The sequence below is a fragment of the Episyrphus balteatus genome, chromosome 2 (assembly GCF_945859705.1).
Source record: "Episyrphus balteatus chromosome 2, idEpiBalt1.1, whole genome shotgun sequence".
Classification (NCBI taxonomy): domain Eukaryota; kingdom Metazoa; phylum Arthropoda; class Insecta; order Diptera; family Syrphidae; genus Episyrphus; species Episyrphus balteatus.
In genome coordinates this window covers 28,767,900-28,795,466 of record NC_079135.1, presented here as the reverse complement: position 1 = coordinate 28,795,466, position 27,567 = coordinate 28,767,900, and the positions used below count along the sequence as shown (strand labels likewise).

General features: G+C 29.8%; 1 protein-coding gene across 5 annotated transcripts in view; it reads right to left on the bottom strand.

Annotated features, from left to right (window-relative positions):
* LOC129912454 (PAN2-PAN3 deadenylation complex subunit PAN3) overlaps positions 1–27,567 on the bottom strand; it is a 66,148-nt gene that overhangs the window by 12,183 nt on the left and 26,398 nt on the right. For 3 of the 5 annotated variants that reach the window (XM_055990686.1, XM_055990689.1, XM_055990691.1), the window contains one exon: positions 6,468–6,544. In XM_055990686.1, coding sequence (XP_055846661.1) covers positions 6,468–6,544 — 77 coding nt within the window. Of the gene's footprint in view, positions 1–6,467; positions 6,545–9,067; positions 9,164–27,567 lie in introns of those variants that run through there. The other 2 variants (XM_055990688.1, XM_055990690.1) reach the window with 1 other exon arrangement.

Here is a 27,567-nt window from a genome sequence, read left to right as displayed (position 1 = left end):
AAAAAATTAACAATCTGAGTTAATTTAAAAAAAATAATTTTTAAATACAAAATTAGTTTAAATGAATTAAAACTTTTTCTGAGCTTTATCTATTCCTTAATCACAATAGCTCAGAAAAAGTCTTGAATTCATTTAAATTAATTTTGTACTTAAAATTATTTTTTTTTTAATTACTTTCAGTAATCTTTAAAAAAAAAAAATATTTTTTTTTAAGAAAATAAACTGGGCTTTAATAAAAAGATATGAAAGTGAAATAAAAAAATTTAAAAAACGAAGAAAATTGGGTTTGATGCAAAATTGTGTAGAAATTGTTGTCTGTAGAAAAAAGGTCTTCGGACAAACTAAAACTGTAATAAATTCTTGATTGGTTGTAAAAAAATCTTTCCAATCAGAAGTTTTTCGACGTAAAATGACCTCAGAAATCCATGGTTTTCATTTGGGGCGGTGACTTTTGGACTGTTGGAGTTTTTTTTGAAATAGCGAAATAAGTCCCAAGAAGTAGTAAATTTAAGAACTTTACTATAGGCGTTTTATTGGGAATTTTGGGAATGAGCCTTTGGCTGAAAGATTGTTTTTTTGTGTGCTAAAATTGTGTCTTTAGTATGAAAACATAATTAATAAGCGAAAAATCAATATGAAACATTGTACCCGATTGCAATCTAGTAAAAATGTTAAATTACAGGTGCGTTTCTGAGTACTGGCAAGAAGTGGAAATCGACATGATCGCTTAGCCTATTAAATTGTTTAAAATCTTTAGTCGGCAAAGATACAATCGACACAATCAGTGGCTGTAAGTTTCTTATTTAAATACTTTAAAATATTCATATCTCGGAAATCTATCTTTGCTACATAAAAACTTTAAATTTTTCATAGTAAATATTGGTTGGTTATGTCAAATTTTAAAATCAACCTTTTTCCTGTCACTAACTGTACCTTAAGAACGGCTTTGTTTAGCATTAAAGATGAATAATAAACTCTAGGACTTCAAAAACACTGGTTTACATAATAATATACATATTTAATAAATGATAACATAAATGCTATGTTATTCTACATACGAGTATCTAGAAATGTACATTTGCTAGGATAATAATGACGCCTAAGAAGTGTAAGGCCTTTAAGTCATTAATTAGACGATAATAATACACCTTATTACGTAACATCAAAGCAATCTCTTGAAAATTAACTATCACACACTACATATACGAACATATATAAGTTCATTATCAAACGTGTGATTATAACTAACGACCTACACAGAGAATATCTCCATCCCAACGAAGTGTCGTTCGGTGCCGTGAAATAACGCCGAGCGAAATAACGCCGAATTCCAAAATTCGGCGTTATTTCACTTTACAAAAGAGAAATAACGCCGAATTTCAACATTCGGCCTTATTGCACTTAGTCAAAGTGAAATAACGCCGAGTCCCAACTGAGAAATAAGGCCGAATGTTAGAAAAGTGAGCATAAAAGCAAACGCAAGTTAAAGGGTATGTTCCCCTTTTTCTTATTTTCAAAGGCATATACGGCCCAAATTTATTAGGGCACAATGGCTCCAATACCAATTTGGGACTTATGTCCATCCCATCGAGGTATAGGTTCCAAAAAGTTTTGGCTCTTATGTGCGTCTTAATTATTCATTTTCCTAGATTAGTTTCAAGATGTGATAAAAACGTGGCGCAGGGACATAAGGCCCAAGGACATAACGCGCACTTTTTATTTATGGGAGTTATGTTCCACTTGAGTGGTCCGACATTTATATTTAAGAATTAAATCCCACTTGAGTGGGACATAAAAAAATTATCTCGCGAATAGGGCGGTCAAATTAATCACAATACAAAGATAAGAAACAAATAAATCCCACCTGTTTTAATTATGGTGGAAGGCAAAGCGGAACAAAATTTGCTTACATGAGAATCTATTTAATTTTCAGAACCCAAACGCGAAGCGGAAAAAAATTTTGCCCACGGGAGAATCAATTTTGAGGTGTGAAAATAAAAATTCGCGCGAATTTTTATTTTCACACCTCAAAATTGATTCTCCCGTGGGCAAAATTTTTTTCCGCTTCGCGTTTGGGTTCTGAAAATTAAATAGATTCTCATGTAAGCAAATTTTTTTCCGCTTCGCGTTTGCTAAATTATAACACAAACATATCTTTGTTGTTTGGTATACACATAAATACAATAATAATACCCAGGACTTAGGCGTATAAACAGTGAAGTATGTTTAGAGGCTGGGGAGATGCTGTCCTGCTTTGGATACACTATTGGATAGGCGTATGTGCCAATAGGGTGGGACATAAGTGCAAAATCGAATTTTGTAACTATCCCAAATCCAGTTGGGAGATAATTTTAAAATTTGTGAATTGTTCGTTAGTGGGACATAACGCCCATCTTTTATTTGTGGGGGTTATGTCCAACCTGATTTTGACATAAGGCCCACAATTAATTTGGAACTTATGTCTTACTCAATTCGGACTTAAGTCCCACAAATAAAAAGTCCATGGTCCTTATGTCCCTTTGCCAAGAATATGGCATATCAATACCAAACTGACTACACGTGGTTACATTGAAATTTTTCCACTTAGCAGGATTTGCCCCACTAAAAAAGTGAAATAATGCCGAATCGGCGTAATTTCACTTTGTCATTGTGAAATAAAGCCGAATGTTGAAATTCGGCGTTATTTCGCTCTTGTAAAGTGAAATAACGCCGAATATTGGAATTCGGCGTTATTTCGCTCGGCGTTATTTCACGGCACCGTGTCGTTCAATTAAGATTGTTTAGAAATTTCCCAAGAAGCTTTTAATTTATTCCTGGCATAATATTAACAAACCTGTAAACCTAGGTAGTATATAGGCTTTCAAAACATAAGTTCTATGGTAAATTGAACATGCAAATTATTATAAATGCAAATACAATGAGATTTGGTAAATCCTTATTAAAGAAGCAACTTTTCCAACTTAAATTGTGTCAAAACTTCAATACGACTCTAACAAGACCAATCGTTCTTGTATTAAAGTCTTCAACTGCATTGTAAGTTCTTTGGAATCGATTTAATTTGGTTTTATCATTGGTTCACTTAAATATTGCTTAATTCATCATCGAGAGGGATTTGGCTTCTACGTCGTCATCGCGCTATGTCGTCGTAACTCGTAATCCACAAAGAATGAACGGTAAATTGATTTCCAAATTACTTATTTGCACATGCCTCATATACAAATATACATCATATATCTTTGCTTATACATTGAAGGATGGATTTTTTGTTGAAGCTTGAAGGAATATATTGATCGGAAATGTATCTGCCAATATTTATCTTTTACAATGTTCCCAATTCGAAATCGAAGTAGGTATATATGTGAACATTAACATATAACTGTGTTTTGTGTGCACACATACCTGTAATGTATTCATAATAAATAAAACATTTTGATGGGTCACGAGCTGAGCTCTCTACGACAACAACGAGCGTGATGGTTTTTGGATTTCTATAGGAAAGGTAACAAGATTATGGCGATGGGATTTTCAGCACTTTGCCTCCGTTTGTATATGTTGTTACCTAGTTTCCAGTTCAACCTCCTTCAAAAATGGATTCATTTTTTTGAGGAACGATTGTGCAACGAATATAAATGTGTTAATTTTCAAGTAAAAAAAATCACATTCACAATTTTTTCATCTAGGTCAAAAATAAATTAATCTGTAAATTCACACAGAACATTGTTCATGTCACGACTTTTCGTCTTTTGGTCTTAAACTTAAAAAAAAATTATAAAACCGTTATCCTACATTTTTTGGTTGTTTTTTTTTTTAATACTCCAATAGAGTACTCTGATATGGAAGTAAAGAAGGTTTCATGACACAAGACTAAGCGACTTAATGACATAAGATCAAATTTAAAAGCTGGCTTTAAGGCACCTTTACTATCAGCTCGCGTTTTCGAGATAATCCCGTTATAAAATCTGAATAATCGATTTTTTGCTCATTTTTAAGAATTTCCAAAGCTTACAGTGGATTTGCTTTAGGAACAAAACAATACTTTTCTAGGGGGTTGGGTGGGGATCGGGTCAAAATTCTGGCTTCAAAATTCTGTTTTTCAAAATTCTGCTTTTTTTACGAAAATTCTGTTTTTAAAATTCTGCTTTTTTTCTATTCTGCCTTTCAAAATTCTGCTTTTTAAAATTCTGCTTTTCAAAATTCTGCCAGCATATTTTTTGAACAAAAAAATTCTGCTAATTCTGTTTTTTTTTTTTTCATAGCAACTTAACTACTTTCCTTACTGTTTATTGTGTAACACTGTCCCAAACATTTGTTATAATGCATCGACTGACGTTCTTATAATTCACATCTATAAACCGTTGAAAACTATTTAAAACTAAAAAGAAATATACATATCAACAAAATATTCCTTTCTTAATCAATTTTTCGATAAATTAATAAGATTCTAATTATTTTTCGAAAATATTTAACATTTAAAATCTTTTCTTAATATTTTTTCATTTATTGCTTTATCAAACAAACAATGTGATTTATCAATTAAACAATGAACATAAAAATAACTGACAAAGTAAGTAAGTAATCAAATAAGCAGCGAGGAGATAATTTTAGAAAATTCTGCAAAAAATTAAAAAATGGTTTGGAAAATGTTTAAAAGCGCGCGTTTTTAAACATTTTCCAAACCATTTTTTAATTTTTTGCAGAATTTTGTAAAACAGAGTTATGAAAAGCAGAATTTTGAAAAGCAGAATTTTGAAAAACAGAATTTTGAATAGCAGGATTGTGAAAGCAGAATTTTGTAAAGCAGAATTTTGAAAGCAGAATTTTGAAAAAAGAATTTTGACCCAGGCAGAATTTTGACCCCAACCCGGTTGGGTGTGCTAAAACCGAATCAAAAATCTGAATTTTTCTATCCGTTAACGTTTTCGAGAGGGCAGATTTGAAAAATGCAGTTTAGAAAATTCATAAAACAAATAAAAGGTGCAATTTTGTTTACCAGTGTAAAAATTTTTCAATTTAACTTTCTGGTTTTTAATGGAAATGGCGACTGGTTTTTAATTTTTATGTAGAAATCTTGAAACGTCTTAAATTTAAAAAGAAGTGCTCAAAAAACTTTGGACACTTTTTTCTCGGTAGAGTTTTTTTCTGGGTTCTTGGACAGAGCGTTATTTGGAATAGCTAACGTTCTTACAAAAACTATTGAGATTTCTTGACGTTTCTTTTATTTAAATTTTAAATATTTAGGGGCTTTTAACGCTGAATATTGAGTAAACTATTGATGATGTTATCAAATTGTTGCAGACTATATAAGGATTCATTCGAAATTGGATTTTTTTTTTAAACCCAACAATTTTTCAATTTTAAATGTTTTTTTTTTCGATGATCAAAAGCAAAAAAATTGAATTTTTTTATTGAATCTTATTTACAATGATCTCAACCAAATTCCCAAAATGGATTGTAATAAAAACAATTGAACAACGAAGAAAAATGAATGAAAATTAAACAATAGATAACTTTGCAATACACAAAAGTCCAAAATGGTGCTTAAAACATTTACCGCTAACAATCACAACCTATACAAAAAAAAAAAAGAAAAAAAAAAACAAAAAACAAAAAATACCTTTGGGAAATGATTTTGTCAAAACTTTGGTAAATTGTTGTATAAATTGAAACAACTTTGCTTTACCCTATTACTTTTATTATTACTATAGTGGACTTGTGGTAGGTAGACTCGCGGGAGGCTCGCCCACTTCGTTTATTCGTAACGTAAACTTTAAACTACACCACCTACTTCAGTTTCGTTTCAATATTATACGAGTATTTACAATTTTTTCTCATTTTTTTCATTTTTGTCAATTCTCGTACATAGTCGTTAGCAGTAAGTAGTAAGCACACACACCGGGTGCCAGACAAAAATTTCATTTAACACGAAAAAAAAAAAACAAAAAAATATTTACATATCCAGTTGTTTCGAATTTGCATTTCATTTCAATTTAAACTTTGTTTTTTTTTTTTTTTTTATTTTTTTTTGTATTTTGTTTTAATCTACCCTCCCTGAGGTATGATATGATGTTTCATGTGGATTTTGTAGTTAAACTTTAAGTATATGTACATACATTTCATGTAAACAGATACAAAATATATATGTAAACTGTAAACATAGATACGTTTACGTTATATGAAAACAAATTATGGATTGAAAACCTAGTTTTTGCGGCGGGCGGTTATGCAAAAAAAGCATCTTGTTATGAAACAGTTTAAGCACGACAAGCAGGATATTTACATGGGAAGTCTGGTTCTGGCTGTTTAGTAGATAAAATATGGATCTGGAGGGTGATGGGTGATGATGAGTAGTAGTATAGTGATGGGTGGTTTTTGGTTAGGTTTTGGTTGATGTTTTTTTTTTTTTTTTTTAATTTTTTTTTAGAGTAGATACACTGTTAGTAAAATTGAAAAGGAAATTTATATCTCACCATGTATGTTGCCAGTTTACTTTCCGATGGGATTCCATTACTTGGAGAGTAGAAAATTGGATCCATAGCAGCCGTATCTGTAAAAAAAAAAATAGAAAATTGAAAGTTACTTCATGTTTATTTTGTAGTTATATATAACATTTACTATAGTCTATTTACTATTTACACAAGTATTTATTTTCAAAAGGTTATATTTTGTTTATTTCAACTAAATTAAGGTTTTGTATACTCCATTTGAATAGCACGTTTAAAGTTTTTTTTCGGTGAATTTAAATTTGAATTTAATACTATAGCTAATGAATGAGTTTGAGAATGAACTAGGTCAACTTTTCATCTAAATCAGATAAAAAAAAAGTACAAAATCATTTGAAAAGGAAGACTTTATAATGAAACTTCGTTTAGGGTTTCAATTTCAATGAGAAAAATACAAAGAATAAAAAGAGTTTCTATCGAAATTGAGATACGAACATTTTGCTAATCTGAGATTGTTGTATTGTATTCTAGGTGAAATTGGTATGGATTAGTTTTCAGTAATGTGAATTAGATTTTGGTGGAGGCAGCACCCCCATTTATTCGGCTTAGTTGAAGCTACAATAACTTAATCTAACTTAAAACTATCTAACAATTTACAAGCTGGTATTTAAGAATGTACTTGCTGATGTTGAAGTCAAAAGACTCTAAGTTGGAGATTATACTCCGCAACATTTCAGTCAAGGAGTTTTTTGGAGCCATAGGAATTATGTTAGGAGGGCATATACAAAATGCTAGGATTTCTCAGATTGGAGTTTAAGATGAAACATGCACAAGGAATCCCCAAAATGTATAAATATATTTTTGGTGAAAGGTTGTTTTTAAGGGTTGAGTTATTTGTGAGCAAGGTATCAAAACAGCTGACATAAATTTTGTTTATTTTTTTTTAACTTGGTGAAAAAGTCTCGTGTGTTATTAAGAACAAGGAACCTTAAGAACCTGCAAAATTATCTTGAGAGAAAGGGTGTCTTTTTTTAAGATATGATTTATCCAGAAGTAGGTAGTACCAAAAAAAAAAAAACAGACAAAAATTGGTTAAAATGTTCCGTATACCACAGAAACCAAAAATCTAAGCAGTCTATTAAAAAATTTTCGCCGAAATTTTTTTTTTGTATTAAGGAAAATCCGCTTTAAATTCCTTTAAATCAACGTTATGTATGTATATGTAAATGGTACTTTTACGAACTTTATAAAAAAAATAACCTACAATAAACTAAATAAAAGATGACAAAAACCCCTTATTGCACAATATTCTATTATAAAATAACTTTAGTGAAAATTAATTCATCTTTTGTTATTGTAATAAGTAATAACACAGGTAATCACAGGTACCATTAATTAATTTTTGATTAAATTTATGTAACATGAGCTGCTGAGCACCAATTATATTAAATGGTTGGAGCTTCTGTCAGTTTTGTATATCGGTTCAGAGGCAGATACAAATCAGTAGTTTTTGGTAGAAATAGAGTTACTGCAACAGTGGGTATTTTTTTCATAAAAGGCCTTCCAATCCAAACGCAATAAAATCAGCTTTTGAAAGTACTGAACTAAATTCAAAGCCACAAAGAAAAAGAAATTCCGATTTGATACAAAATGAAAAATAAGCAAGTGTAAGCACTGCTTTTTCTTGAAAAAAGTAAACGTTTTTCTTTAACCGAAGAATTGTACGCTGCAAAAGCTAGATTTTCAGTGCAGAGCCATCTTCAAGTCAAGAGTGGAATATTTAAAACAGCAAGCAAATCAGGGCCCTGTTTTAGAACTTAATATATCAACAAGATCAGCGATCTCAATAATCAATAATAAGGTCTGATTAGAGTTCAGGAAATACTTGTTATGGTCTAAATAGTGCAAATGTGCGTTTAAAACAATAATACATCATTAGAAAAAAACAATTTTAAAAGATAATAATCGTACTCTTGCAAGTTTTGCCAATGTGTTCAAATATAGTTTATTAATTTTTTGTTGATTTGAGAAAAAATTTATCTCCGACATAAACTAAATTTGAAAATTGTTTTACAATTTTTATGAATGGTAGGAGTTTTTTTTTGTTGAGAATGCAAAACCAACAATAGTTAAAAAAAAATCCTTTGATAAAAGGAACCACAAAAACTAACAGACTTTATTCTGTTCAAATATTTTTCATTTTCGGATTTGCACTATGCGTTCTGCTTATCGAAAAACATATTTTTTTCTTATTTCCTTTATATGGAGCTTTTCAGTTCTCATCATCATATCTATATTAATTGGGACTCAAATGCTTATTTTTATTGAAATGATTACCTTCACCTCTAAAGCAGCTTTCATGGTGTCATTCCATGAAAACAAAAGAAAAAAGTATCAAGTTGTATTTAAGCCATATTTCTTGTATGATATCTCCCCAAACAATAAAGATATATTTATGTACATAATGTATGATATAAGTAAAACCACAAAATTTGCAAATTCGAAATTTTAAAAATACTGAATTTAAAAATAAGAGAAAATACATTTACGATACCAGCACATTGAGGTTATCTTAAATTTTAAAGCAGTAGAAATCGAATACCATGATAAAATTAATATTCACTTACGAGGAGTACAATAATATTGTTTATTAAAATTTGTAAATTTGTAATAATTAACACGATTTTTTGATTCATTTAATCAACATTACTTCTTTTTCATTACAATTATTAAATCAGTCATTGAACTCTCGAGTTGTTATTCCACATTCTTCTTAATTTGGAAAAAAAAAACTTGTTTAAAGACAATAATTATCTTATTCTTTCATATTTTGTTTTGTACTTATTAAATACATATTCATATTAAATTCGTTTATATCTCTTCAGATATTTACACTCGAAAATAGTTCAGTATGGAAGTCATAATGCGTTCGAATAAGTTTGAATACCGTTAAATGAAAAAAAAAAATCGATATATACTGAACAATATTTACAAATAAAAACCGGCTGATTGTGATAACAAAAATAAAACTAATAAAAACATGGATTTTTTTTTTCTTTCTCTCGCTCATTCGCTCAAACTCGACGTTACGTTTGAGAACAACAAAAACAAACTGTTGAAAAGACCAGCTACAACAATACAAGATACCTTCACTTAAAAAAGTGAGCGAGTGGGTAAAAAAAAGAGAACTTTCAAAGTTTTGGTAAACATTAAATGTTTTTTTTTTTTTATTTTTTTGTTTATAAAAAAAAAAAAAACAGAAAGAAAAATTCAACAAAATGGAAAAAAAGGTGATAAAAAAAGAACATTCCGAGAAACACCATATTATAATGTTTTTTTTTTTTTTTTTTTTTTTTTTTTCAGATCACACGCGACCAGACCAAAGCACACGTAAACAAATAAACAACTTATTTAATTATTGAAAAAAAGCAAAAGTACTCATATTAAAGGAAAATGTGAACGTTTATTATTAATTATTATTGTTTTGAAAACCATCGCCATGAATATTACATACGTTTGATTGTTTACATTTTGTTACAAATTAAAAAATATTACAAGAGGGGGAGATTGGTATCTCATTTTAATTAATTATTGGAATAAAAGTATGGGTATGAAATCGCTTGTTTACATGTCAATAAAAATACTAAAACTATTGTTTTAAGGAACATACTTGTTACGAATTCAATAAAATAAGTTTATTATTAGCCGTGTTTTATTGGTAACTCCGTACTTAGCTAAGTAAAATTTTGCACGGGAAACAACAACAAATGATTGCTAAGTATAAACAAAAGTTTTTTATTTGTTGGTTTACAGAGAAATAAGGATTATTAATAAATAAATAAAAGTAATTTATTGTTGGAGTTTACAGCATAAAATTTTTACTCAGTAAAATACTGAGTACCAATAAAACACGGCTATTAACAAGTTACAAAATTGAACAAATATTCCTAACTTTTTGATTTATTGAGATTCGAACAAAATTTATATATAAGTTTGAGAATCTTCTTCTTCCTTTTTCTCGGCGCTTTTATGATCTCGATGTCGAGGGGATCATAACTATCCCACGTTACTGCTTCACACTAGTGATCCGCTTGTGGGGTTCGCCGGGTTGACCTCAGAAATCGGCGGTAAGCCTCCCGGTTTTGTATTGTTCCATTTCTAAGGCCAACTGAATGCTGGTGTTTTTGCATTTGCTTGTTTGTACCAGGAGTTTTTAGGCCTACCTTTCTTTTTATTTCGTGTTGGAACGTTGTATGATATTGCTTTTTTGACGGGGTTCTCAGGATCTCTCCTTTGAACATGGCAATACCAACTGAGTCGGTCGTGTTCAATTTTTTATATAAGTTTGAGAATATTGAACTCAAAGAATGTTTTATATATATATACTTTTTTGATACTTTGATAAATTTCCAAAAGTAGTTGAGAAACCAATATTTTTCAACTTTTAATTTTTTTAAATCAAGAATAGGTACCGAAAATTATGTATATAAAATAAAATGCACGACTGGGCCGCACATACTTAGTAAAAAAAAATCCGTTTCTTTTGTGAGCATTTTCAGAAAAAAATGAAAGTTATTGGAATTGCTTTGAATATTACGAGTAGATAAAAAGTTTTATCAAAATCTTTAGAGTACCTCAACCACCTACAAGTTCTAAGCGAGATTTAATAAACCTCGATTTTTTTTTTTGACACGAGGAAATTAAATAAAACTACATAGGTAATACATACCTACATTCATTCCCTCAAAAAAAATTTGAACGACCAATGGAAAAGGAAAATCAAAAATGGCGGCAAAAAGGTGAAGCACAACAACAGCAAAAAATCAGAGATCTATTCTCTATCGTACAAAGAAATCAAATAGAGCAACAAATTTTCTAAAGAATAATACAAAACCATTAACTACCAAGTAAGAAGTTAAACGCCTCAGTGGTCTGGGCTGTAGCGTGAGATAGAGATAGACAGACAAACAGACCCACTTTTTTCGCATTCTTCATCATCAAAATGTCATGTCTTATTGTAAGCCACTCAGTCACTCAGTACTGAACTGAGTAAACCTTTTATACTAGAACAACAAAGACGAATAGTATGTACTACTCATTAGTAATAATCCTTTGTTGTTGAAGGGTCAAAAATCTATAAGTTTAGAAAAAAAAAAAATTCTGTAAAATCGAATACTTTTATTCATCCTAAGCAATCATTTGTTGTTGTTTGCCGTGTAAAATTTAACAGAGTTGCCACAAAAACACGATTGTTATATCGAGATCGATTTTTTAACGAATCCAAAATTTACCCTATTCGCAAATAAAAAATTACTTTTAGGAAAAATAAAACATTTTATTCTGTTTGAAAAGTTTTTTTTTTATAGTTGAAAAGTCTTTCTGATTTTTTTTTTAATTTGGTTTGAAGTTATGCAAAATTTCGTTAATGTCATTTTACTTCATTTTGTGTGTTGGGTTTGAGACCCTTTATTAAAATGAATATGGTGCCCCTCAGAGTCAAAATAACCATACTGAATATTTTGATATTTCAATGTTACACATAGAAAAATATTTTTGAAACAGATTAATAGACAAGAGGAATACGTTTCATTCAAAACTAATATGATGTAATGTTATTTATTACGCATTCTACGAACAATAATTGTTTGAAGAAATAGCTGAAATCTTGATTTTGAGTTTAGTTGCTTCAAGCTCAAATTTAATTCGAAAACCCCACCAACGATTTTGGAAATATTCTACACACTTAATGTGCTTACGGCCGGTTTGTTCACACTCGATTATTTTTTAATCAAGAATTTTTCTATGGAATAATCCTTGATTAAAAGATAATCGACTGTGAACAAACTGGCTCTTAATCTCACTTTTCATTTGATACCAATTAAAATAAAAATTTGAGCGAATTTTTATTTTCATACCTCAAAATTGATTCTCCCGTGGGCAAAATTTTTTTTCGCTTCGAGTTTGGCTTGTGAAATTTAAATGTGAGCAAATTTTTTTCCGTACCGTACCGAGTTTTGTTTGAACTTTTGACCGACTTAGGTGGGTTGTAAGTCCATAATTGATTTGTGGAGCTATGACCCACACTAGTGAGCCAATAGATAGTCCATTATGGACTTTTGGCCCGTGGACTTTTGACCCTGTACCACTGCGGTTAGCTTTACAGTAAAAAAAAAAAAAAAAAAACACCTATAATCACATTCAGCGAGGAATATGCCTGTATTCGGTTCTTTTTCTTTCTTTTATAAATTACAAAACTGTAGCTTCTTAGAATTGAAACATCTATTTTGCTTTTTATCTGAAGATAGAAATTTTCTAAAGCCAATCGAGTCGTATAAAACAGTTATTGCGATGGAGGTTCTGGGTTCAAATCCAATCTTTATCAAATTCAAATAATGAGGCAAGACATATATAAAACTACTAAAGTAATTAGTCTAGAATTCAAAACAGTTGCAATTTGTATAAATTACAAATATTTTAACACAATTTTATATCAATATAAAACTTAGTAGAGTGAATAATTAGCGGCTTTCAGAAACTATTTTTCTGTTATATGTATTAGTTCTTTACAAGATATTTACGAAAATATTATATTCGGCAAAATTTGCAAATCATTTCTAACTCAACATAAAATAAAATGAATAGTCTCTGCAAATTTTGTTTACAATACCATTTGTCATACTAAAATTCTAATTTGTTTTCTCAGAGATTCTCCCATTTGTCATTCTTATTCCATCAAGCCACGTCAAACATATGATAAATATTTGTTTTTTTGACAATAACCATACAACAAAAAAAAAAAAAAACATCAATAACAACAACGCGCATCCGTTTTCTATCACCAAATTTTTAAATTATTATAATCTTTTACAACGACAAAAAAAAATGGGTATTCCAAAATATTAGTAATTCTGCGAAATTTCTACTGCGACATTTTCATAAAAAAAAAATCACTCAAAAATTTGTTTGTTTTTGTTTCATACATATAAGTAATAAATCGCTCTTATTTTTTCTTCTTCATCTATATTGCCAGCTGTTTAAAGAGGCAAAATATTAACGCCATATCATCAACAATATTTAGTTTATTATTATTTTTTTTTTTTTTTTGTAAATAAAAATTATCAAAGCATTTTGTTTATTTTAATTTTTATTATCACTCGATTGACCTTCGATTTATTTTATTTGTATATTATTATTTTTATTCCTATAAATACAAATAAAAAAAATTTATCACAAAAAGAAAAAAAAAATAATGCAGAAAACCTGAGCGTATTTATTTTATTGGTTCTTCTCTCTGAGATTATTTGTAAAGACTGGCTGATGGTTGTGGTTTGTGAATGTTAAAGCTTTCACTACCACAATCGAATTTTTAATTCTTTGGCAGCAGCTGGCAGAACAACTTTAATTTGACAATTAACTTGTTTACGAATAAGACTTAAGAGAAATACACTCTTCGTCAACTAAATAGACACTGTAGACAATTTATTTGTTTAAATTTTCAACAACAAAAATGTTGACCATTTTTTTGAAAATATGAATATACTGGTTTTAAACCCTTTTGAAAAATAAAAACAAAAAAAAAAAAAAAACGGTTTGAAAACTGCCTGAACGAATGAAAAATCACTATTTTCATACGAATGATACATTCAGAGTAAGTCGGGTAATGTGGACCATATATTTCGTTTCGATTAAAATCTTTAAAATAATACTTTTATTGGATAAGTTCTTTATCTCTTCCCTAGGGAACTTACTTTTGATAACAATAACTCATAGATATACCCTTTTCCGTTAAAGAATTATGACAGTGGTCCACATTACCCGTAAACTTCAGTTCATCCGAACTAATTGTAAAAATGAACCTTTTGCTATCAGGAAAAACAGCTTGAAAAGTGCGTGCAAATGAATGAAAGATGACTACTCTCATACGAACGATACATTCAGAGTAAGGCGGGTAATAAGGACCACCTGTTTCGGGTCGAGTAGCACTTTCAAAACAATATTTTTGTTGGATAAGTTGATTTTTCTCTCCGTCAGGGAGCTTGCGTTTTATAACAATAACTCGTACACACTTTTCCGGTAAAGAGCTATGATAGTGGTCATAGCCGTCAACTCGAGTTCATCCCAAATAATTCTAAAGCTGAACCTTTTGTAAAAAGTTGCAGTGTTACCCTGATATCTTCACACTTGCATGGTGCATCATTTTGACTTAAGTAGATAGGTGAGGCTATCATCATCATCACACTTGTTAACTGTCAAGTTGACTGATAAAAAGTCAAATGAAACTAAAGAACGTCCAAACCAGCAGCAGCAGTAACTAGCGCAATAATTGAGGACAGACGATATAAGTAGAGCTCGAGGCAACTATTTTATTTATACGCACGTGTTTAGGTTAGTTTCGTTACTTTTTTTTATTTCTTCTTTAGTAGTTTTTTTTTTAGTGGAGTGCGAACAAAGTTTTATTATGTACAACTGCGGGTGCGAGTTGCTGCGAGTTATAAAGAGTAAGAGAGAGCTTCTGTGGTTTTTCGAGGTTATTTCAAGTGGAACGGGTATACGATGTGTTTGCTTTTTATTATTTTTTGTTTTTCTTTCAAAGTTGTCTTGCATCTGGTTGTGTTGAGTGATAAAAATCTAACGAATGTGAAAAACCACAGATGTGAGACAAGAGTAGTGTTGCCGATGCATGCCGCCGCCACCGCCTGATGATGTGACAGTGGGAAAGATAAGCATTTAAATCGTGTCATTATGTTTTTCTTTTTCTAATTTTGTAGTCGATAGTATAGTGTGGCAATGATCTGCCATGTATGTGCGCTGCGGGTAAACTAAACATGAACAGTTACAAATTTAAAGATATTACCTATGTTAAAAGGGAATGAAAAAAAAAAAAAAAATACATCTAGTTTTTTTTTTTCTATGTAGTTGAATTACATAAAAACCACAACCAATGCTGTTGACAATTTGTTGCCATAATATACATGTAAAATTGGAAATTGATGCATCGATGTGGTTTATTGGGAATTTGTGGTAGGCAAATAAAAATAATTTATTGGGCTATTAAAAAAAATTCAAGGTTTTATGCTTAGAGGAGATACGGTGGACTATCTGTTTTGTATAGATAGTTTAGATACAGGGTGTTTTTTTAATGTGTAAAAAAAGACCATTGATCAGCGGGGTTGGTTTAAACTACTTTAATACACTTTTACGAAATTTTGCAACTTTGACATTTAACTAATTGAAATGGGTTAAAAATACATGTTATGAAATATACAGCCAATTTCTGATTTTTGTAGAATCTTGAAATTTAAAAAGGTAGTCGAATTTATGCAATGATAAAGATCGAAAACGTGAGGCCAAAATTATTTTCTAAGTTCTCTTTATTCTCGATTTCTATCTCAAATGCAACGTTGTAACAGAATTTCATTAATTTTTTGTATCCAATTAAAAGCACTTCGTGATATTCTCATAAACACCGTAGATTCTTGCTTCCAATATCAAAAGTAACATAATTGCTGAATTTCAACACCTGAAAAAAAACACCCTTTCACATGAAAAAATGTTCAAGGTAGGTACATACTTATTTTATTCGTGGAAAAGACAACGTTTTAAAACACTTTGCAAGGGTACAATTAATACCATTGATTTTACCTAAAATATTCTAATAGATTCTTGGTGCGTTTGGTAAATGAAATAGTTTTACCAATTTTCTCTGAGACCTTTATTGTAGTTTTGTTGGTACTTATTCTGAATTTCATCTTTTAATACAAAAAAAAAAAAACACCCTTTTCAAGATAATTTTATAGACTGTCTTATATAAAACAAAAATTTTCCACCAAATTAAATAAAATAAACTTTTTGCCAAAATTTATGAGGGTAACAATTTTTTGTATCTATTGCTTTTAATACTATTTTACCATTAGAACACATTAACGTAACAAAAAAAATCCTTACATAGATTCAAATCAAATTTGAAATAATTATATTTTTTGTTGAAGGTATCGATATAAGATAATATTTCTGCTTGTATGTTAAACAAAAAATTGTACACCTAAAATAAAACTTTTTTATTGAATGTTATAAAAAGTATAAAAAAAAAAAATGAATTTCACGAAGATATAACATCAATCAACATCACCTGTGTGAATCTTGTTGTTTGCAAAAATTTACAAATAGCTTTAACCTATAACATACAATCGATACATTTATTCCCTCATAAATAAAATGTGAATATTATTTCGATTGTCAAATCGTCTGAGACCATGACGAATGATTTTTTGATGATGATATTGCATGCGAGACTTCAAACCTTCAATTTTGAGTTCATGTCAATTTTATATTTTTCTGTTTAAACAACAACAACAATTTCTTTTACAGTCCATTTTTTGTTTTCTTATGTTACACTCTAGTAAATTTAACTTTCAGTTTGTTTATAGATGTGAGACTTATATAGGAAGATGAGTCATTAGCAAATAATAAGAGGAAAAGTAGATACATCTTTTAAGGTTTGGTATAGGAAAATAAAACTAATAAAAAAAAAATCTTAACATTGTTGAGAAATAATAAATTTCACTTTTATAATGACAGGTTAGTAAATAACTACTATTTTAGTTTTCTTTTAATAAGCAAAATTTTAATCTTAATTTTAATTGGTTTCGACGTGAAAAAAAAAAACCTAAATGCTTTTGCACAAACCTAAAACGAGACACAAAAGATTCGGAGAGAAAAATAAACTTCTAACAGCTGATATAAATATTTGAAATGTTACAATAACATTTAAGAATTTTAATAATTAAAATAGTTTAGTGAAACATTTTTTAGTAGAGATTACAAAAATTTAAATATTTTACATCCCAGTTTAGAGAATTTTTATATTATTTTAGATAAAGCGCGAACATTGTGTTATACTTAAACCCACCAAGTTGAGGACAAAAAAAAAAAATTCCAAAACATTTCAATTTTTGTTTTTAATCAATTTTTTTAAACGGATAAGTGTATTTTCTTGAAATTTTGATCAAATATGTAGAAAATTATTTCTTCGAATCGGATTAAAACAAAAAAAAGATTTGTCGTATTAAAAGTTTAAAAAATTGAAGAGGTTTAAATAATAATAATATGGTAGTCTATTTTGTAGGTGTTGGGTTCGGTATACCGATTTTCATAATCCTGTTTTTTAAAATCCCGCTTTTAAGATCCCGTTTTTTACCTTCCCGTTTATTAAATTCAAGTTTTTATAACCCCGTTTTTGGAATTAACACAAGGAGTTTTATTTTAAACATCGCAGCGATTAAAAAGCTTTTTAAATGTTTATGAAATCGGCCATAAGACTATTAAATATTTTTTGTTTAATGATCGAAGATTTTTTTTAAATATTGACTATTTGACCTACACTGAGGGAAAAGCCACCATAAAACAACGTGAAATCAATGAAAACCACATTGATTTAACTATAATTCGGAATGATTTTGCGTTGAAGATGGACATTTTAAAATCAACGTGGAAAATAGGTTAATTTTTGATGGTTTCGCATCTTAAAGTCACATAAATCAAAGTAGTTCAACTTTGAAACAACGACGTTTCAACTTCAATTTATTTTTTCCCTCAGTGTAGCTTTATTATTATAGTTGAAATGGCTTTGGTAAAGTCAAATTGTCAAAATTGTAAAAATTAACGAATATTAAAACAAATATTTACCACATTTTCCATTGAATTTTTTTTTTTTTTTCATTTTTTCACATTGAGGAACTGCTAGTGAATTTAAGTGTAGGTACCATATTGAGTAGCAGTTTTGAAAGTACGAAACGGGATTCGCTGGATAAACGGGATTTTAAAAAGCGGGCTTCACAGAGACGGGATTTTGCTTGAACAGAATTATTATAAGCGGAATTTCAAAAAAACAGGACTTTAGAAACAGGATTATAAACATTTTTTTTTTTTTTTATTTCAGAAAAAGGGATATTGAAAATCGGGATTCCGATACGCTCCCAATTTGTAGAAAATAGCAGCAATAGATTTTTGTCTATTTATACACTGAATAATTTTGTCAAATTTTGATAAATATAATTTATTTAATTAAAATAAATATCACATTTTTCAAGATTAAGACATTCTACTCTTGTGGGTACAGGTTTGGCAGCTATAAGACAATAATAAACACACTTCCCGAATTGAAAAGCATTGTTCAAATTGAAATAGAACTTTCTTGAACAGTTGCAAAGTTGTTGGCCATTTTATTACTCTTAAACTGAATACCTCAAATATTGAAACAAGTTCAACAATCTTATTGAAGGCAAAATAACATTATTAACAAGATTTTGGAATTTCAAAAAAGAAATTCAACATCTCGCTTTTGAAAAAATAACAGCGAAAGTTTCAAATTGTTCCCAAAACTAAAAGAGAAGGAAATGAATTAACTTTTAAGAATTTACATTACAACAGAAATCATTCAATGCCAGCAATAAAAGTGACTCTGTATAATCATTTAAAAGCTTAAAGAGAGCAATTACTTAAAACAATTAAAAATGGTTTTCAAAGTAAACAAATTGTTTGCCTTCTATACTTTTCCTCATCATTTAAATCAAAGTAAACAAATTGTTTGCCTTCTATACTTTTCCTCATCATTTAAATCATAAATACCGTGACTTTCATTGCAAACAAAAAAAAAAAAAAATATGTCATTCTTATCTGAAATTTGCATTTTAATCAACAAATCTATTAATTTGAAAAAAAAACACAAACTAATAAATTAAGTAGATTGTTGTTGTATTTTTTTAATTATCTAAAACAAATGTCAAAATAAATTTATTTTCAATTTATTATATTACCTTCTCTGCAAAAAAGCGTCACGATTTTAGATTGCTTAATACACGGCTGGGCCCTGTCTGATTTTATTGAATAATTTAAAATCAAATGAATCTTATAAATATTATGTAGCATTTTTATTTTTAATCTATAAGATGCTTACATTCAATTGATATCTAATAAAATGTACGCCACGTTTCAAAGGTCATAAATGTGTTTAAAATAAAAGAATATAACAAAACACACATGCAAAATTTACCTATACATCGATAATGATAAACAAAAAGCATCACTGGTGCTTATCAATTAAAAAAAAAAAGTAAGAAAAAACTATAAATAAATACAAAACAAGTCGCCCTTTCGTCTTACACCATCTTCCCTTCTCGAGCTATTTCTGATGTGCACTCGTGTAAACTTAGAACTCTGTTATTGGCCTTGGCTAAAGTTGCACTGTCAATAATATTTCACTCACTCACATGTATAGGAGCCAACGAGTACAACGATTGTAATCTTTTATTTTGTTGTAAATTTAAAATCAAGTGCAGTTTTTGTTTTTGTAAATCACAAAAAAAAAAATATGACGTCATTTGAAACGTCATTCATCCATGTCATCATCATAGAATCTCTCACGCGACAAAACGTCATTTGAAAAGGCGCAGTCAGCTGTCACAATATTTTTTCGTCAACATCAACAACAAACAACACCATCACCGAGCCATATATTCTCGCCATCTAATTGAACAAAAAAACTGTATTGTTGTGAGCAATATAGAGAGAAGGAGGCCAAAAACTTTTGTTTTCATTGCAAATGGAGGACAACAACAAGTCAGACCTCCACCTCAGACAGAGCAGTGGTAGCGCACCGTCAGCGGTAGCGGGAGGCAAGTTGTATTATCTGTGTACACTTTTACTATTCGAATGAACAAACTTTGCGGTGCGCTAGAGTACGTGGGTAATGCACGCAGCTTAAAAATTGTGCAAGTATTTGTTAAACATAGTACCAATGACCCTCGCTTGAGTTGTTGCACAATCGCGCAATGCGCTCACCATACATGAGATTATTTGTGCCAAAAATTTGGTCAATTTTCTATTTTCTGTTTTCAATTTCAACATCAACAGCAATTAATTCTAGGGATGGTAAGGTAGTGCAAACTTTGGTAAAGGAAATCATACTTAAGTTCCCAATAAGTATCACTTAATCGACTTAAAAACTGGTCTTTTCTATCTAATATCTCCACAACTTTAAAATTCATTTAGTTTTAAAAGACACCGCACTACATTACCGACATTTAATATCACTTGCACTTACAAAAAATACTTTATTGTTGGACTTAAGAAAATATTGATCCCAACACTACATAACCGACAGTTTATAAGCTCAGTGTTTATCATACATATATCTTACTTCATTTACATACACAAAAATAATTTAAAAACTACTTTTTGAAACTTCCAAAAATATTGTTCCTTGCTTTACCATACCGACAGTAAATTATGTCTTTGATATTGATTGGCTTGTTAATCTTCTCAACACTAGGCAAACGGACTTTATGCATGATAGTCAAGAAAATACATGTGACACTACATTACCGATACTTCAATAGATCTTAGCAATTACATTCTGTTACTTCAGCAAATCAAGTAGGTACAGCCTTCAAACTGGCTAACAACAATATACAATACTCGAGCACTTTAAATAACAATACTCGATCACTACATTACCGACAATATATTTGATCAGTTTTTGTTTAAAATAATACTTGAGCACTACATTGCCGATATTATATTGTATCAGTTTTAACACCTCTTTTTTGTGACGTGATAGGCACACGGGTGCAAATTTGTTTTGTACTTTTTCACGTCGCTAGAACTTTTTTTCAGTCTCAATATTTTATATTCAAATTTTCCGAGGAATTTGAAAATTGTATTTACAATTCCAAAAAAATATATTTTCACCGTTATAAAGAGACTTTTTTGTGAAAATCCTTATTTTTTTATTTTTGTCTTGCCAAATTCGCACCCGTGTGCCGACAGAACACAGAACACTCGAACACTACATTACCAACAATTATATTGGCTCACTTTTTACTGGATAATATAGAAGTCTATCCTTTTTTTTTTTAATGAAAAATGCTTTCGGATATTTGGTCTTTTGGGCTATAAAATAGAAATGATGATAAATATATTTGTCAAATTTGTTAAAAGGGACTCAAAACTACACAAAATGTTCAAGCGAACTTTTGTATTTTTACGTTTTTAGTCAACTATTAAAGTGAAAAACACCAACGTACATTGGATACAATGCAATAAGTAGGAGCCGCTGCACAACGTCATACAGCACGTTGATATACTTCTAAAAAAAAGTTGCAAAATTGAATTAACACTTAACAGTGTCAACTCAGCATAATACTCGAGTGCAGATAGAGTTCGATATAGTGTTATAATGTTACAGAGGCACATATGGGGATCATAAGAAACCAAATAACAATAACAACAACAAGACTATCACACGGTTTTCCAAATAATATACATAATTATATAGCTGACAGTGTTGACACTTAAAGTCAAGAGTTGGGCGCCACACAAGTTTATTGATTCAGTTTCATTATGTGATACAGCATCAGCCAGCGCAGCGGTGATTCGAAAGCAGATAGATTATGTCCTTAAATTGACCTCTATACAATGTGTTGTGTATATACTTTGACACCATCAGTAGTAGCATGCTAGAGAGAGTAAATTTGTGTGATTTTAAGGCCGCTCAACCAATGATAAGTGGTAAATTAAATCAATGTTGCACACTCTGAAGAAGCAGCAGCAACCAGCAATAGCAACAGCAGTAGCAGAAACTACCACACTTACCCCAACACAATTATTTCAGTCGAGAGAAATTTCAACACTCAAAGACTGACTGAGTGTTTTTCTTAATTAAAAAATGTTAAATGCAAATTGTATATAGTATATTTTTTTCTTTTATTATATTTATATATATTTTTTTTAAAATTAACATTTCTTTTTTTTTCAAAAGAGAGAGAAAATGAATTCAACAAAACAAAATAAAAATGTAAAAAATAAAAAAAAAAATAATTTATCGCCTGATAAACAGATTCGTTAGTGGTGTAGGTGTAGGTATGGTTGGTGTGAGTTGTTTGCTCAAGGCATGCACAATCAGACAATTGCTAGAGGTATAATCATATACTCGTATGAAGAAAGGTACCTCCTATATGAGCACCAAGTTTACTCAAGTGCAAAGAAAATAAAATGCACGACTGGGTCGCACGAACTTGCTCTTAGAGTTAAAGTTGCTTAAATTTTCAAGACTTTTTATATAGAAATTTGTAAAAAAAATAAAATTCGTTTTTTAAAAAAATAAAATAAAATCTGAAATTAAATTGCCCTCCAAAACAAGTATGCAGTTTTGATTGATATATTAAGGTGCATTTTTAGAAAAAAAATTTTCAAAATCGTTAGAGCCGTTTTTTAAAAAACTAATTTTTTATAAATAATTTTTTGGAAAAAAAGTTTTAAAATAAAATTGGTATGCCATTTTGTAGAAATCACTAATCAACATCTAAAAACAAAATTTCAAAAAAATTCAATGTCCCGTTTTCAAAAATTTGATTTTTCAAAAAAAAATTTTCAAAATTTTTTTAAAAATCCAAAAATATTTTTTTTTGAAATTTTATTTTTGGTTTATATTCAAATTACATAAATGCTTCTTCACAAAAAGTTTCGTTGATATCGAATAAGCAGTTTCGGAGATAATCGGATTTGAAAAAAACGGTTCTATCACAGGTACCGTTAATAATGATTTTCAAAAAAAAATTTTTTCGTTAGAAATTAGACCTTAGCTTAAAACTAACACTTGAATTTTTTAAACAAAATCGTTGGAGCCGTTTTCGATATATTTCAATTTTACTAAAATCGGTATATGACAAGTACCGTTATTTTTGGTCCAAAAAAATTAATTCCAAAAACCCCTCTGGAGAGTCGCCAAATTACGCTACATACCCAGTTTGACATTAATCGGTCCATCCGTTTAGGCTGTAGCTCCTTATACAGACAGACAGACAGACAGACTGACAGACTGACAGACTGACAGACAGACGGACAGACGGACTTCCGGGACCCACTTTTTTGGCATTGTCTACCATCGTAATGTCATGGAAAAATGTTATCTCAACTTTTTTTTTTTGTACGAATGCATAACTTCATATATAGTACCTATATCGCAAGTAAAAAAGGTGTTTACTTGGTGTATCGAATGCAGCGTTTTGTATTCATGATTAAAAAACAAAAGGAGAATGGGCATTTTGGACGTTGAGCGGCCATTAATAAAATTGGTATCAAATGAAAGGACTATAACTTAGGAAAAACTTTTACTATGGACGTTTCGCAGTATTGCGTTAAGAATGTAAGAAAATGCAGTATTAGTATCGTTAATGCATTATTCAATGTATGAACAACAAATTGGTTTATATTTTTATTTGGAACATAAAATATGATGCTTTGTCATTTTCCCTGAGTCTGAAGTCATTACTCTTGAAAATCCGACCAATAGAACTCATAATATAAGATTTTTAAGACAACCACTTCAAGATTTTGTTCGAAAGTTTTCAAACAATTCAAACTAACAAAAAAATGAATAACGAAACTCTCAAAATAGTCTTGAAACTGTTGTTTTAAAATGCTTATAGTTTGGGTTTTAGTGGTTGGATATTCAAGATAAAGGTCTTCAGATTTAGGAAAAATGAGAGAGTATCGTATTTTGCACTTAAAATACACACAAAAGATACAACTTTGAGACAATCTGCATAAAGTGTTATATGCAAAAATGCATTTTATCCGTTTTTGGAGTACGTCACAAGGATAAAACTTCTCCACAATATATGTAAACCTTAATTACATCAAAAAATAACAAATTCATTCCTGGCCGCGCAACGTCCACATTCCATACAAACTTGCCCATTCTCCTTTACAAATAGAATTGTATGCCGCCAAAAAAAAAAAAAAAACAGAAAAAAAACAGAAAAAAAACAGCCGAAATTAGATTTGTGAAGAAGTTAAAACGTGCAAGTTGACGAGTGATAGGAAGCTGATTAGAAAAGTATTGAAGTCCATGTGTATTCCATTTCCAGCTGTAGCTGCATTCAAAACTGATAAAGTGTATTATTTTCATTATAAAACTGGTTAAGATTGAAAAGCAAATGATCTCAAGGTTGAATAAGCTTTTGAGGTTATTGAATCGAGTATATTGCACCTAACAAATTATTTATTATTCCTTGATATAATGACCTTTTTTTATGAAAAAAAAGCAAACAATTACCCATGATAATTTTGGAAGAAATTTGTATAAGGCAAGAGCGTGTAAAAATACCTTTCGGCTCAATTAAAGCCTAAAATAAAGGAATGAAATTTAAAATGATTCCAATACCTCAAGGTCCCAGTACTATGCCAAAACGCATAGTCAAGTCATATTTTAAGGATTTTTAGATTTAAATGCAAAACGGTTCGGAATGATGATATCGATCTAGTGAAATACCACACTAAGAAATATTTGACGTATTTTATGAATTATTTGAGGTATCTTTTTGCACGAAGTCAGAAAAAACAACGCACTAAGTTGACTTAGTGCTTTTTACCTGTAACGCAAGAAAAATTATATCAGTACTAGTTTATAGCAAGAAAGCATTAATGAGACTTAGTGCATTTTTCCTGTCTTCAAAACAACATTTTTAAATTTGAAAAACGACTTACAAAGTATCTTGTGAGGAAAATGTAAGAAAAAAAACGGTCAAATGTAAATAGATTAATACAAATTGTAAGTTTATCAGGGAGTAAAGACGATTTGAATTTTCTATATAAATCTTAATAACCTTTTAAAAATGAATTAGAATTCTCGTTCTTAACTGACTTCATATTAAATGTTTTCGATACGAAAAAAATAAACCTTGAATACTTCAAACTTAATATGAATTTGACCACAATTTCGAAGCTTGAACGTTTTAAAGAGCTTTCGAAGAAAAAGAAACCCTGTTCCTAGTTTATCTGCCGGTAAAAAAATAGTCAAGACTGTACAGGGTACACCAAACCTCTTAAATAAGCACAACTAAGAAGAAAGACCTGATTGATATATGAGGCGTTCAGAATAATAATGGGTTAGGTCCATTTGAAATTTGTGCATTATTTTGAACTTTGAAAAGCCTTTTCTCAAGAACTAAAGGAACTTTTGAAATAAAGGTTTCACAGATTAGGAGCTGTAAACCTCCAGAATTTCTTTCTTGTATACTATTTTATATAGAAAAAAACCCTTAATTTTAAAGACCTTTAAAAATCCGACTTATGTATAGAGAAGTGTACTTCACCCATTATTATTTTGAACGCCTCATTTGTAAGAAAGGTGTTATTCCTGAAATTTTTCATTCTTGGTTTTCATCATTACCATCACAATGTTAGACAAAACCAGATGTATTAGATGAAAGAGATATTGAATAATTTATTATTCATTATTGTAGAATTTATTATTTTAAATTGCTTCCATTTTTAAAGCCTTCTTGTTCTTTTGTAAAATTTCTGATTTAACTAGGTATAACTGAGATTTAGTCTTAACTTTTGTGCTATAATGTTGTTTCCTTTAACTTCATATGTCAGAAAAGTATTGATTACGAACAAATAATTGCAAATCATTACAGGTAAAAGGCACTAAGTCATGGCTTTTTCTACTTTTGTTCACATAATTATCATTATGGTTTTTCAAAAACCAAAAAAGTTTTTGGAAACTAATGTCTAAATGTTGAGTTTTTGTTAAAGTGATTATCTGACAAATAACAGTTAACATTGAATTTTCACAAGAGAAATAATCTTAAAAATCGATTTACTCAAAACTATGATTTTTGACTTAGTGCATTTTGGCTGCATAGCAAAAATAAAGGTTAAAACTTGTAACAAAATTATCATCACCACTGTTACGTCACTGTTCGTTATGAGAGGCCATTTTGGGCCTCAAATAAGAAGAAATTGTCTTAGGGCTAGTTTTTCAGTGATGGGTTAGCTCAGGGTTAGTTAATGCTCCAAATAATATCACTCCATTGACTCAAGAAGTGATTTTTTTTTCGTTCAATGGAAAAAACAAACAAAACAAAAAATGGATAACAAACTCATTTAATTAAAATTTATAACAGTTAGTTTTGGTCCAATTTAGTCCAGAGTAAACGCATCAAAATTGCCGAGTTAACTTTACTTGGGGTTAACATTAACCCCACATTGAAAAACTGGGCCTTTGTCAATTGTAAGAATCCTGTCAAATGTAATGTTACAAATTATATTGTACAAAACTGAGCTCTTTTCTATTGTGTCCTGATTTTACTACCTACTTCACTCAATGAACATCACTTTGATGTAACTATTTTCCGGAATAATTTTTTTTCGAAAACGATAATTTTGAAATCAAATTAGAAACGAATGGTTTTTAAAGAAAAAAAATAGTTATATCAAAGGTGTTTCAATTTTGAAAACACATTTAAGAAAAAAACAAAAACTGGCAGCGCCTAGGGATTGACCCTGCCTTCTTTAGAATTCTAGAACTCGCGGGTGGCAATGGTACATTGGATGTAGTGCTTGACTGCTAACCTGGGAGGTGTGGGTTCGAGCCCTACCACAGGCAGCATTCTTTTATCTATCCCCCAGCTTGGACGCCACCCGTAGGATTAAATGAGATAATAATTATCGTATTCTCAATTCACTCTACCAACAAAAATTCTTTCCTATCTTTCTATTCCTTCTAACTAGTGCCGTACAATATGCATTTAAAAGACCTTAGGTCTTACAGGCATATAGTTAAAATTATTATTTTTATTATAGTTAAAAAGTTTAAAATTTTTTCATATTAGTTGTATCATATTCGGCTTTACCACGAATTCCATTCGAATCGGAAATTTGCTACGATTCTCGAAAAAAAAATCACGGAAAATTTCATACAAATCGTCACTACGATAGGATTTTGTGATTGTTTTTCTTTTTGTGCATCGTTCAATTCGCGTTTGAACATTGTTTTAAATTTACTTGAAAAACTCAATTCATGGAATAAATTAGATTATCTCACGAAAATTTCCCAGTGCTTAAAAATAAAGCGGACAAAACTTCTTTTGATAATTTTCTTTTGATGATAATTTTCTTCTGATGATAATTTTTAAATTTTTATTTTTAGTCGGTTTCAAGATGAAAATTCATAATATGAAATGAAGTTAAACTAAAATTTAACAAAATTTAAGCGGATTCCACTTAATTTAAGCGGAAATCGTGTTGTTCTAAGAGGGTGAGATTTAAGATTGGCAAAATC